Source organism: Dermochelys coriacea, chromosome 1, assembly GCF_009764565.3.
Source record: "Dermochelys coriacea isolate rDerCor1 chromosome 1, rDerCor1.pri.v4, whole genome shotgun sequence".
Classification (NCBI taxonomy): Eukaryota; Metazoa; Chordata; order Testudines; family Dermochelyidae; genus Dermochelys; species Dermochelys coriacea.
In genome coordinates this window covers 280,203,401-280,215,795 of record NC_050068.2, presented here as the reverse complement: position 1 = coordinate 280,215,795, position 12,395 = coordinate 280,203,401, and the positions used below count along the sequence as shown (strand labels likewise).

At 37.4% G+C, this 12,395-nt stretch overlaps 1 protein-coding gene across 9 annotated transcripts in view; it reads left to right on the top strand.

Annotated features, from left to right (window-relative positions):
- PTPRQ (protein tyrosine phosphatase receptor type Q) overlaps positions 1 to 12,395 on the top strand; it is a 200,190-nt gene that overhangs the window by 20,423 nt on the left and 167,372 nt on the right. For all 9 annotated transcript variants that reach the window (XR_006274423.1, XM_043492806.1, XM_043492801.1 and 6 more), the window contains 6 exons: positions 675 to 935; positions 4,240 to 4,370; positions 4,579 to 4,708; positions 6,611 to 6,761; positions 7,431 to 7,537; positions 8,125 to 8,222. Coding sequence is in view for 8 of the 9 variants with exons in the window: in XM_043492806.1 (XP_043348741.1) it covers positions 675 to 935; positions 4,240 to 4,370; positions 4,579 to 4,708; positions 6,611 to 6,761; positions 7,431 to 7,537; positions 8,125 to 8,222 (878 nt within the window). In the remaining variant the exon portion in view is untranslated. The remainder of the gene's footprint in view (positions 1 to 674; positions 936 to 4,239; positions 4,371 to 4,578; positions 4,709 to 6,610; positions 6,762 to 7,430; positions 7,538 to 8,124; positions 8,223 to 12,395) is intronic.

Sequence of the window (12,395 nt, the reverse complement as noted above, 5' to 3'; positions counted from 1 at the left end):
TTTAACAAGTATGTAAGGAATGTGAAGGTTCACACTCAATATGTGTGTGTTTGTGTAAGGGGATAGGGCTGTACAATATAGACAGCTGAAAACTGACAACATCACAGTAAATGTAACTGATTACATTATTTTTTGGTAGATTTACTAATTTTTGAGCCAAAGTATGGTGTCCAATACCTCATTCCAGTTACAGAGGCCAGGAAATTACAAAAGGTACTTTTCACAGCTGCTAGCACCGTGGAGCAAGAATGCTAAGATGTAAAGCTTGCTTACCTGTCAAATGCAGGCTTACTTGGCACTTGTTCTGTGGCTGAATTTACTCTCCTTATTTTACAATCCATAAGTTCATTTCTCTAAATTTGTTTCAAATACTGGTACTTCACTGCTTACTGGAATTATGAATGGAAAGGAAATTAATATGACATCTTCTGTAGACTAAACTGTTGTGAGATTTACCTCCTTTATAAAGTGCTTTGAGATCCAGTGATGAAAAATGCTATATGAGAGCTCGTTTTTGTTGTTTGTTTGTTTCTCAGTGATACTGTATCTTATTATGGTAGCTATCACTTTATGCCATATGAACATATTTCTCAGAAAACCTGCTTCAGATTTATTGTATTTTCATTGTTTATTGTTAACTGATCTAACATTTCCTCTAATTTTTCTTGTTCCAGAACCCAAACCAGTTCAGATTATTGTCCCTTATGACATTTCTAGTAATTCTGTGGTTTTATTTCTTCAAATGCCTGATGTTGGAGTATTTGATGGTATATATGTTACAAGCAAAGGAGGACCTAATGCTATGCTGGCTTTAAAGAATGATAATAAAGTAACAATTGAAAACTTGATCCCAGGCACAGAATATGATTTCTATGTTTCTACAAGAAGTGGAAACATGTTAAGCTCCATATATCACGTTCCTGGTGTAAAAACATGTAAGTAATTTAAATTTCAGGAGTGTGATCCTAAATTACAACTTTTTAAATCTCTTTTGAAGGCCATGATCTCCTTTACTCAGTATAGATACAGCTTCAGACTATTAAATCTATTTTGGCAATTCATAATTAAATCATACCACTACATGTTTTATAAAGAAAGCTATAACTATACATTAGCATTGCTGATATTTTAAGTCTTTGTACTCATTTAGATGCTTTATTTGTACCAAGTCTCTACTAATAATTAGCATGTAATTCAAGAATTAAAACAATATTAAATTTGTTGGTTGGCCTTGTGGGAAAAATAAGGTATTGACATTTTGGCCATTCCTATTTAGTCAATCAGATGAATATCAACAGAGCTTTTTCTATGTCCTGATATCAATAGATTTGTGCTAACGAATACATCTCAAGGTATGTTAGGGGATGTGTAATAGTGTTTAAATTTCAGTACTGCAAAGTGCTAACATCAATGAGAATTAAGCTAAGCACTTCGTAGGAGATGCTCACCACTAAAGCTGGTTGGAATTATTGGAATGACTTTTTTCCCACCACTACAAATATGCTTTTTCTAAAAATAAATTTTATGGTGAAATTTTTTGTTTTGAAATTTTCCTTTTTCCCCCCCAATGAAACGCCAAACCCCAAAAATGTTTTGGTTTTTCATTTTTCTGATTTAAATTGTTTTCCTTTCTCAACCCCCTACATCATATACTATTTTTCAGTGGCAAAATGGTAGAAGGTAAAAAGAGAGGAAAAGAGAGATAGGGAAACCTCACAAAAATATGAAAATATTCAAAACAGAAAATTTTTGTGACTGAAAACTTGATAAAAATCATTGCAGAAAATTTTGAATGAATGAAAAAATGTTCCTTTTTTAAACCTACAGGATGAAAATGATTTCTGAATTTTCTATTAAACATCTTTACCATTTTTTAAACTAGTTCTATTCATTGCCTCCCAGGACCCAGGTCCTAAAAATATGAATTGACTTTGGGCCAAATCCTCATGGCAGAGTGCAGCCTTAGTAAGTCGGCTGGGTATTGGACAGATAATTGGAGGCAGAAGGAAAAAACCTCCCCCTCTCAAGGCTATGAAGTCATAGAGGCTACTTCAGTTTATTACTCTGAGGAGCCTTCTGCACCCTTTTCCACCCCTACTGCAAGGCAGAGAACTGGCCATTGTATGCAGCTACAGATACTTTGGCTTCTTGTTCATCCTTCTCTTGTAAAAATTTGGCTGCTTAAAGAGACGTTTAATGGTTTTAAACAAATATTACACCCATTTAGTGTTACCATAGTACCCCCCTGTCCCCCAGTGCTTTTTATTAGCTCCATGATTAACCAGTGAGAATGCTTTAGGGCCATGTGGAAAGAGCTCAGATCTGCAAATATTTATTACAACAAATGAGATGTGGAAGTTAATATGTATTTTACCATCTGTTTTTGAGAAAAATATATTTTGTAGTAAATAGAGGTAAGTGTGACTAGCAACACAATCACTGAAGGGATATAATAAAAAAACAAGGGATACTATTTTGAGGACAATGTATTGCATACGTGATACTGAACTCCAGCACACATAACAACATCTGTAGTAAGATAACGATATATGGAAATATGTGGTAAACCCTTAACGTAGTCCAAGATGAGGGCCACATAGCCCCGTCACGTTCAGAGGCCCTTGTAGGCTTACGTATCTCGTGAAATATTTATGTTTTGCTGACAACTCACTGTCAGTTGTCTGTAGTGATATTATTTTTCCAGTGTAGAATATGTAGTCCACACACATTTCTTGACATCATACCTACTTTTTTAGTTTGCAGAACCTTTAGGGATCTCATGTGTGGGACCATTTTTGTGTTCTAAGTCAAAATGAAAACATGTCAAGTAGAAGATTTTAGCATGTGCATAGAATTTTGTGTTAGAATTTGAAGGGCTATGCTTTTTGACACACGAGCCATGGGAGCTTGTGCCTGAGGGTTTGATCCTGCACTTCTCTCTCCAGCTGAGTTGGCCTTTGAGTCCCACAAATTTAATGAAAAATATTTGGAGAATATAACCTTTTAATTAAAACAAAGATTCTATTCCTTTTCCTTTCAAAAATGGCATTGACATGTAAACCAATATAAACAAGAGGTAAGCTGATTGTTGGGGTTGAATGGAATAGCAAGCTTAGTTCCACCTTTGCAACAGGAGACTGAGACATAAAGAGTACACTTACCCATCCATACACACCTTTTTATAGGAAATGAGTCAGTTAAGCTTGGTGTATCCCATAGTATCATCTTGCTAACCCATTCCACAATGTTTAGGTTAGCCCTGGGCATGGTGGTGTGATACTAGTTGAGAGGGATCAGTTACATTTGGGAGAGTGGATGGCAAAAAAGGTGTTTTAGTAGCCTGCCCAGAAATGCCAGCTCTGCCACCAGAGGGAAATGCATAATCAGACCCAATATGGTTTTCAGATAGGCAAGTTCATCAGTAGCAACTGATTTTCTTTGAATTGTGACGAATATTAGCTCCATTCTTTCCCTACTTTTCTTTTTTCAAAATTTTGCCTTTGTGTTTGTGTGTGTTTATAGAATCACAGAAGTGTAGGACTGGAAGATCTTCTAGTCCAGTTCCCTGCACTCAAGACAGGACTGAGTATTATTTTAGACCATCCCTGACAGGTGTTTGTCGAACCTGCTCTTAAAAATCTACAATGACAGAGATTCCACAACCTCCCTAGGCAACTTATTCCAGTTTTTAACTATCCTGACAGTTGGGAAGTTTTTCCTAATGTCCAACCTAAACTCCCTTGCTGCAACTTAAGCCCATTGCGTCTTGTCCTGTCCTCAGATGTTAAAGGGAACAATTTTTCTCCCTCCTCCTGGTAGCAATCTTATATGTACTTGAAAACTGCTATCATATCCTCCTTTAGTCTTCTCTTCTGCAGACTAAACCCAGTTTTTTCAATCTTCCCTCATAAGTCATGTTTTCTAGACCTTTAATCATTTTTGTTGTTCTTCTCTGGACTTTCTTCAATTTGGCCATATCTTTCCAGAAATGTGGCACCCACAACTGGACACAATACTCCAGTAGAGGCCTTATGTCATCTTGGATCCTATCCTGCCATTTGTTTCTGTTCCAGACTTTCACTGGTCTCTACGGGGATCTGAAAATACTCACAATATAAGGTCTCATTCTGCTGTCCTTCACTCGCGTGTCTCCCATTGCCTTCAATGGCATTTATGCGTGCAGAACTGATGGATAGGGCCCATTGCATTTAGATATTTTATGTGGTTTGTTTTCTTTAGGTCTGGGAGCTCCATTAAATGTACATGAAGGTAAAATTACAGATACTTCAATACAAATTGTTTGGGATCGTGCTGATGGAAATTTTCAGCAGTATGAAGTCACGTGTACAAATTGTGCAGGCACTATCATGGTATGTTTTTAAGAACATTCATTATGTATAGTCAAGAAAGTTACTGTTGCACCCTTTTCAGTCAAATAAATTGTATCTGATGCTAACAGGTATTGACCCATTCAAAACACAAGATGCTTCAAGATGCTTCAAATAAACATTTTACTATTACTTAAAAAACTGGCTGCTGTTCCATAGAAATATGTAAGCTATAATGTTTGATTTGTAGGTCCAAAAAGTCATGCAAGAAATGGCAGTGTTTTCCAATCTTATTCCTGGGATGCTGTACAACTTTACAATTCGAACAGAAAAAGAAGGTTTCAAAGACAGCCTTCTTGTAATAAAAGAAATAGAGACAGGTGAGCCCTTACTGTTATAATTCAGTATATGTTTGCCTCTATCAGTATTACTTGTATTCTCCTGCAGTTGCTTGAAACTTTTTTATCTTGCGTAGTTAGTTCAACCATTTTCATAATTTCTTGCAAGTTCTCCTTCATTTTTATCTTCTTGGCTCTTTTCTTTGGCTGTTTCCCAGCTCTGAAAAGCATATTTGGGTATGGTTATACTGTGCCATGGTCCTGCTAATGTTATCTTAAGAATTATGTTGCCAGATGTCCACTCGCATGACTGATATTTCACAGTGGTTGGCAAGTGTTGCTAGTCATTAGAGAAAGCAAGCAAAATAATTTGCCTTAGAATTTTTCTCTTTAATGTCTGGTCCTGCTTGCTCAGTTGTTGAATTTGGGCAACTTTGTGTATTGTGGACCCAACTGATTCCTATACGTGGGTGCAATTCTGATTGGCATCCCTTTGGAGTTGCATCCATTTACACCAGAAATGAATTTGTTGATATATATTTTCTTCATCTTCAGCTTTGGCTTAAGAAATATCTATGTAATGTTTTTCTCTTTCCTGCAATATTGAAGTCTCATTGGACTTCACATCAGTTATGTTTTCTGTTTTCCTTTCTTTTCCAATCATGTCAATATTCTTAGGTACTACTCATATCTGTTTTTTTTTCCCCATCAGAGTAGGTTGGTCTTCCTTTCAGTCAGGCAGTCTAGTTCTCAGAAGCGTATATATTTCCCACCTCAGCTTCATAAATCTTCTGTCATGGCTCTTTGATTTTAATCACACTTTCTGCTGTCTATCTCTCTGCTGCCATGATTTTTTTTCTTTTTGTTACACAATTAGATTCTTTTTCCTTATAGCTACCTCCTGCTCTCAGTTAAGGCCCTTTATCACTTGAACCCAGGTTTGTTTGTAACTCTCTCCCCTTCTGGAATTATTTTCAATCCACAGGCCTCTTTCAGTTTCAGAAGGTTCTCTCTTCCCTGACTCCATCTCCCGTTTGCACTCATAACTTACTTAGGCTGCTTCTCTGAAGACCCTGCCAATTGTACTGTGTTCAAATATCACCATCAAGTGATCATACTGCCACTATCTAGTACCATTCCCAGTTAATGATTTTGTGGTTTAGAGCTCATCAGTGTACTGCTGCTTCTTCCTCCAGTGAGTCACATTCCAATTGGTTGGCTAGTAGGGGTGAATCAGCTGTGGCTGTAAAGCTACAAAAAAGGTGTATTTTTCAGTAAGATAACTAAAGACTTTCTCATAACACATGGGGCTGAATTAAGGAATATAGAGACTTACCTGGGTTCAATTCCAGGTTCTAGAAGGGAGTGTGCTCTAGTGGTTATTGATCCTACTGTGCTGTTTGCCCCATTCTCTGTCTGTGCCCCTCTGCTCTTGTCCAACCCAACCTGGCTCTTGCCTGTCCTCCTCTCCTCTTATCCACCAAACTTCCCCCTCTGTTCCTATTCACAACCCCACCTCCTGACCCCTTCCACTTCTGTTCCTGGCCTGTCGGTCTCTTTTTCTATCCTTCCTACTGCTCCTGAGAGTGGAGACAGAGAGGGAGTATGCCGGTTCCCCACTAGTGTGAAGTCCTTGAGGAACTTTGTGTCAGTGATGTAAATTAAAACTGCCCCTCCTGCAGCTTTAATTTATATGGGGGGCCATGTGGCTATAAATCAGGGAGCTTTGACCAGTTCCCTATTAGCTTTGCTTAGAGGTCTGATACAGTGGAGAATCAAGTCCAGTATGTATTATTCCATGTATCCCTGTGATAAGTATATTTTAGGGTCTATACACACTTTTCTAGGTGTGGTGTTTTTTGTTTTTTTTTGGTGGGGGTAATTGGTGCTGTTAGCCCTATGATAGAATAGGCTATTTAAACATTGCTTTCTTTATTGACACAGTACCAAGCCCGGTTAAATATATGAATCACAGTAAAGACTCAGAATCAATAACTGTTACCTGGCCATCAGCACAAAATATTTTTGATGGATACATTATTTCAATTATCAACAAAAGGTTCCGCACAGATGAAATATTACCTTCCAGTGTAAGGTACGAGGATGATATTTTACTACCCAATCGGATAAATATGTATAACCAGAGGTCACATTGCATATTTAAAGAGACTATGCTGAATTATTATTTATATGTAATATTCATTGTTTGACAGATAAGTTAAAATCATAGAATCATAGAAATGTAGGGCTGGAAGGGACTTTGAGAGGTCATCTAGTCCAACCCTGCACAGTAATGTTAATGTGCACTTACGTACAGAAAAAAAATCTTAATCTTGATCAACAAACATCTTCCTCTTTCTGTTTTATGAATAACTTTTTTCTTTTTTTTTAGAAATAAACAAATCTAATGGGCTTTATACATTGATAAACCCAAATTAAAACCCTGGGTCTGAACATCTACCCACCAGCCTATGGTCATGTCCTGATCTGGCCCAAAATTTATCATCTTAGATCCATCTCTGTCTGAAATGAATTAATGCTACCTGAATGTTGCATATAGAGTGACTACAGGATCTGAACATGATTCCTGTCAGGAATTTAACTTGCATCATATAAAAGCAATCTCAATGGCTGGCAGCATATGCATATAACTTTTGCATTAGGTCCATGTAATATTAATTAATCTATGAATGATGTACAGTAATAATATATATTTGTTTTCCAAATTTCTAAAAATATAACCATGTTTTTCTTAAATATGTAGAATGTTCAGATTTGACAGTCTTTCCCCAGGGACTGACTTCTTAATTAGTATTGTGACTACCAACGGATTAAAGAAAAGCCATCCTACCACCCTCAAGATTAGTACTTGTAAGTTCATGCTTATTTAATTTATTTTTCAGGGCTGCAGAAAGTAAGGGCTGTTCTTTTTTTAAAGTCTTGCTTGAAAAATATTTTTATTTAATCCAGGAATCTTAAAAATGTTATGATTAAATCATACACATCTATAACATTCTTTTTCAAGCTAAAGATCTGTAAACATTATGAAATAAATGAAAATATTGAGAAACAAATAATTTTCTTCTATATTATTAAGGGAAGCTACATGTACTTAGATAAATGGTGTGAATAATTAGAATAAAATAATGTAAATAAAATTGCTTTTTCTACAGAATTTTCCATTACTTTCATCTCCCTAAACCAAAATATTTTTTTATAATTTACTAGTTATTTTATCACACTGTATCTCAATCAACAACATGCTATATTGTTAACACATAGGAATGAATACAGTCTATCCTTCATTCTTCTGAGCTATGAAATGTAAACTTTATTTTCATATTTAGTATGACATGTAAAATATTAATTTTAAAAATGTCTATAAAACTCATTCTCCTTTGAACTTGTCTAGACTATTCTGATATTATATTATATATCTCTGTCTATCTTTACCTCAGATCCTGATCCACCCTCAGATTTACAGGTTTTTGGACAAGAAGAGAACACCATATATTTGTCTTGGAAACTGCCAAGAGGAGGCTTTGAAATGTTTCAGGTGAGATAAATAAAAAATGTGTAAAAAATAGTGCTGCCTTTTAAATCCTTTTCAGTTCTCAGTGAAATATACCATATACTGCAAAACCTAAAGGGATTCTTTTGTCTCTTTATTTCACATTAATCTGTGAAAGGATTACTGTCATTTGAGGAAAATCAGTTATCTTTATATTAGATACATATGACATACATAAAACTATTTTAAAAGTATGTTAAGATTGCACTCAAAGGTAAGTGAATGCCAGAATTAAGTTTACCCATGCAATGTTAATTTGGGCCCCCCGTGTATGTGCGTTATGATAGCGTCCTACCCAACATCACATAAGAAGTCTGTAGGTGAATGTAGAATAAACTCCAGTCCTCATGGGGCCCAATACAGTGCCTTAACCACAAGAAACTATCCTTTCTCTTCTTACAACCTTCTTCTTCTTTGCATGAATGAAGTAGGGGTCCTGTAAAACAAACAGCATGTGAGCATGTAATGAAGAACAATAACAATGCTCATTTACAAGGAGGCCAAATTAAGACTGCATGAATAATCATAATTCTGGCATAACCTTTGTGTGCTTGACTTTACAGAGAAAACAGAAATTCCATCATGTGAAGCTACCCTGACCTTCTCACATGTATCATCAGCAGGGTTTCAGCGTAGGAATTTTGGATCCACAGCGCAGACCCCTACCTGTTGAGCTAAACAGTAATTGACAGCAGCGGCAGTCTGTTGAGCAGTCACTAGATGGGGCACATTGCACACTTTGCCAATGGCTCATACAATTCTTTGCTTGACAGCTGTGGAATCCTGGGAATCAGGATTTTTTGGGTTCTGTTCCTGGCTCAGAAGTGGATTGATGTATAATAGTTACAGAAAGCATAGCCAAACATATATATTTGGCACATTCATTCTGAAAAGAAGTGTGGCCAAGTGGATGAGACTTGCCATATCAGATACAGGTTTCTGTTCTGGGCTCTGTCAGAAGAGTCCTTGACTAACATCTGTTTTACCCCATCTATAAAATGGGAAGAATGATATTTGCCTGCCTCTTAAATAGGGCATTGAAGCTCTTCTCAATATAATAAGGGTTATGAAGTGCACAGAAATATTAATATCAACCTATGGAAGACGGAAGAGTAGAATTCATGATTTCTTTCTGGCTCCTAGGCCAGTATGTCCAAAGAGGGGTCTGGATACCTCTTCTTGTTGATGCTGCTGCTGCTGTGTCCTAAATGGAACTCAAGATCTATGGGACTTGGGAGCATGCTCAATGCAGATGGAAGTGCAATGGGGCCTGGGAGCATGCTCAGTGCAGTCGATGTATAATAAGCTATTTGGGGCTAGGAGAATGTGTCATGCAAATGACACATAGGGAGTTTTGTGAGGTTAGAAGCATATTCAGTGTAGTTGTTATATAGGGAGCGGTATGGATCTGTGAGCTTGCTCAGTGCAAATGGAAGATCAGTGGAGCTAGGGAACGTATCTAGAATGTTCAGAGATTGTAGCAGCAAGCTTCTACCAGGCTCTACTGATGACCATCTCTGCCCAATTTCAAGTCCCTGCTCCAAACCCCAAAAGCACCTCTTCAGTGAAACAGTGTTGTGTGTGTGTGTGTGTGTGTGTGTGTGTGTGTGTGTGTGTGTGTGTGTAATCACAAATTGGCAAAACTCTTATTTTCCTGTAATCTGAGGCAGAAACCAAGCATGGAGAATTTCAACTGAAACAGTTAAAATCTGGCATATTTATAAGCAACTTTAAACAGGGGATTATAATGGAAAACGTTAGGCAACTTTACATACAGGCATCACTGCATACTCTGCCTATATATAATGGTGGGAATTATCTCTATCTGAGAAGTTGGATACAAAGCTCTCTTAGATTATTAAAAATAGAAGTTTTGCCCTCTGATATTGTAAATGGTAATTTTCTCTATATTTGCACTAAGGTTTCAGATTTGACCTGTGACATTCAAGTCCTATAATCTGAGTTTTCTTAATATAGCAGTTTCTTGGATTGGTACCTCTACTAGAGTAAGAATACAGTGTTCAGCATCAATCTGACTTACTGAGAGTGGCCAGTGATCCCAGCCACAGCACAATTCTTTCATGCATCCCAGAGTATTTTACCCATTTTTAAAATAAATTCTCTTTGATTTTCTATGCAAGCTGAGATGTGCTTTTGAAATTGTTTGTATGTGTTTGTCCAGGATGTATTTACCAAATCTTATGGAAAAAAATTTTAATCACTAATATTAATCTCTGTGACACAGTATTATTGTTTGACTAATCATAGAGGAGGCAGCCATGTTAGTGTTTTTCCTGAATAAATGAGATAGTGTAAAACTTTAATGAGAGAGGCTTCAGTAGACTGGTTACTTAGCAAGGTGTACCTGCATAATTGGGATCATTTTACTAATCATTTAAAATTAATCATCCCAGCTCACCATTTTTCCGTGACATGTATAGTAGTTTGTAGAATGAAGATAATATTTAAAATGTGCTTTCTTGTTTCATATATATGTAGATATTTTTAATACATTACTTTTCTTTTAGTATTTTGCCACTCTCTGTAATTCACACGAGAAAATAACATTCTCCGTGGAGTTAAGCCCAAAGAAACAGGCACTGTGCTGGGGAGATACACGAGGGTCTGAGGGGATGGAATCTGCACTCCCAGCCACTTCATGGCTGTACCACTGTGCTTTCAGGTCATTCTTGCTCCTGTGATACTTCTCTTCACCCCCGAGCCTTCCTGTCCTGGGGGGAAGCAGCTGGTGAATCCATGAAGTTATGGGTCTACCTGCCCTGCCTTTCCTTTTCCCTGGCCCAACTCTTGCCCCTCAAAAACCACGCATGCTAAAGCACAAGGGGCTCTTGCAGAGCACAGCTCAGTGGCACATGTGTTTGCAGACTTCCTTCATGTGCTTCTTACTCTTGCTCTCCTGTGCTGCAGAGTTTCATTGCATTCAGGGCTTTCAATGCCCATGGAAGGGACTAGGGCAGGACTAGTCTCACAGACCTTGAAACTGCCTAGGAATTTACATTGGGATTTTCAAAGAATCCTGTGGGAGTTATGTGGCCAAATCCTATTTGTTGATATGATCCAATCCAAAAGTGCAATGGTACTATCCCTTTGTGGTGCTAGAAAGCAGTTATAAGGCTTTGGAATAGGATAGAACTGCTGAAGCATACCAATGAATGGAGTTAGGTGTCTAATTCTCTTAGGCTTCTTTGAAAATCACAGATCTGGACAAATCCTGTTTCCCCCACCAACACCACTTCCTGATAAAACTCTGTGTTGGCCCCATTAGGAATGGATAGGGGTCTGGATCTTAGTTTTTTCGTTCTTTAAATATAGAGTAATGGAGGGAGGTTAATTGGAGTGAAGCCTTAGTTTTGTAATGATGAAAAGAACATAGACTTGTTTTCTGTTAGCTTCAGTTTCTCCACACAAGTATTTTTGCTGCTTCAAATGCCGATTAAAATGGGGCTGAGGATGTACTTTGAAGTCTTTTACTATTGTTATTATTTGTACTAAAATTGCTCCTAGGATATGTCTACACTGCAGTGTAAGCCTGTGCTTGAGCCCAGGCTCGAAGCTAACCCCCCTTGCATCTACACTGCAATTGCACTAACCTAGTATTCAGACCAAGTGTCCCAGGATCCTGTGGGCTGGAGGTTCCAAATTTGAGTCATACTAGACCCAGGGTCTGAGCCCTATTGCTTTGTAATGTAGCCACAGCCCCACTTGACTCAGGTCCTAGGAGTCATCTGGAAGTATAGTAGAACTTCAGAGTTACGAGCACCTCGGGAATGGAGGCTGTTTGTAACTCTGAAATGTTTGCAACTCTGAACAAAATGTTATGATTGTTCTTTCAAAAGTTTACAACTGAACAGTGACTTAATATAGCTTTAAGAAAAGGAGTACTTGTGGCACCTTAGAGACTAACAAATTTATTAGAGCATTAGCTTTCGTGAGCTACAGCTCACTTCATCGGATGCTGTAGCTCATGAAAGCTTATGCTCTAATAAATTTGTTAGTCTCTAAGGTGCCACAAGTACTCCTTTTCTTTTTGCGAATACAGACTAACACGGCTGCTACTCTGAAACCTGTTAATATAGCTTTGAAACTTTACTATGCAAAAGAAAAATGCTGCTTTTAACCATCTTAATTTAAAGAACC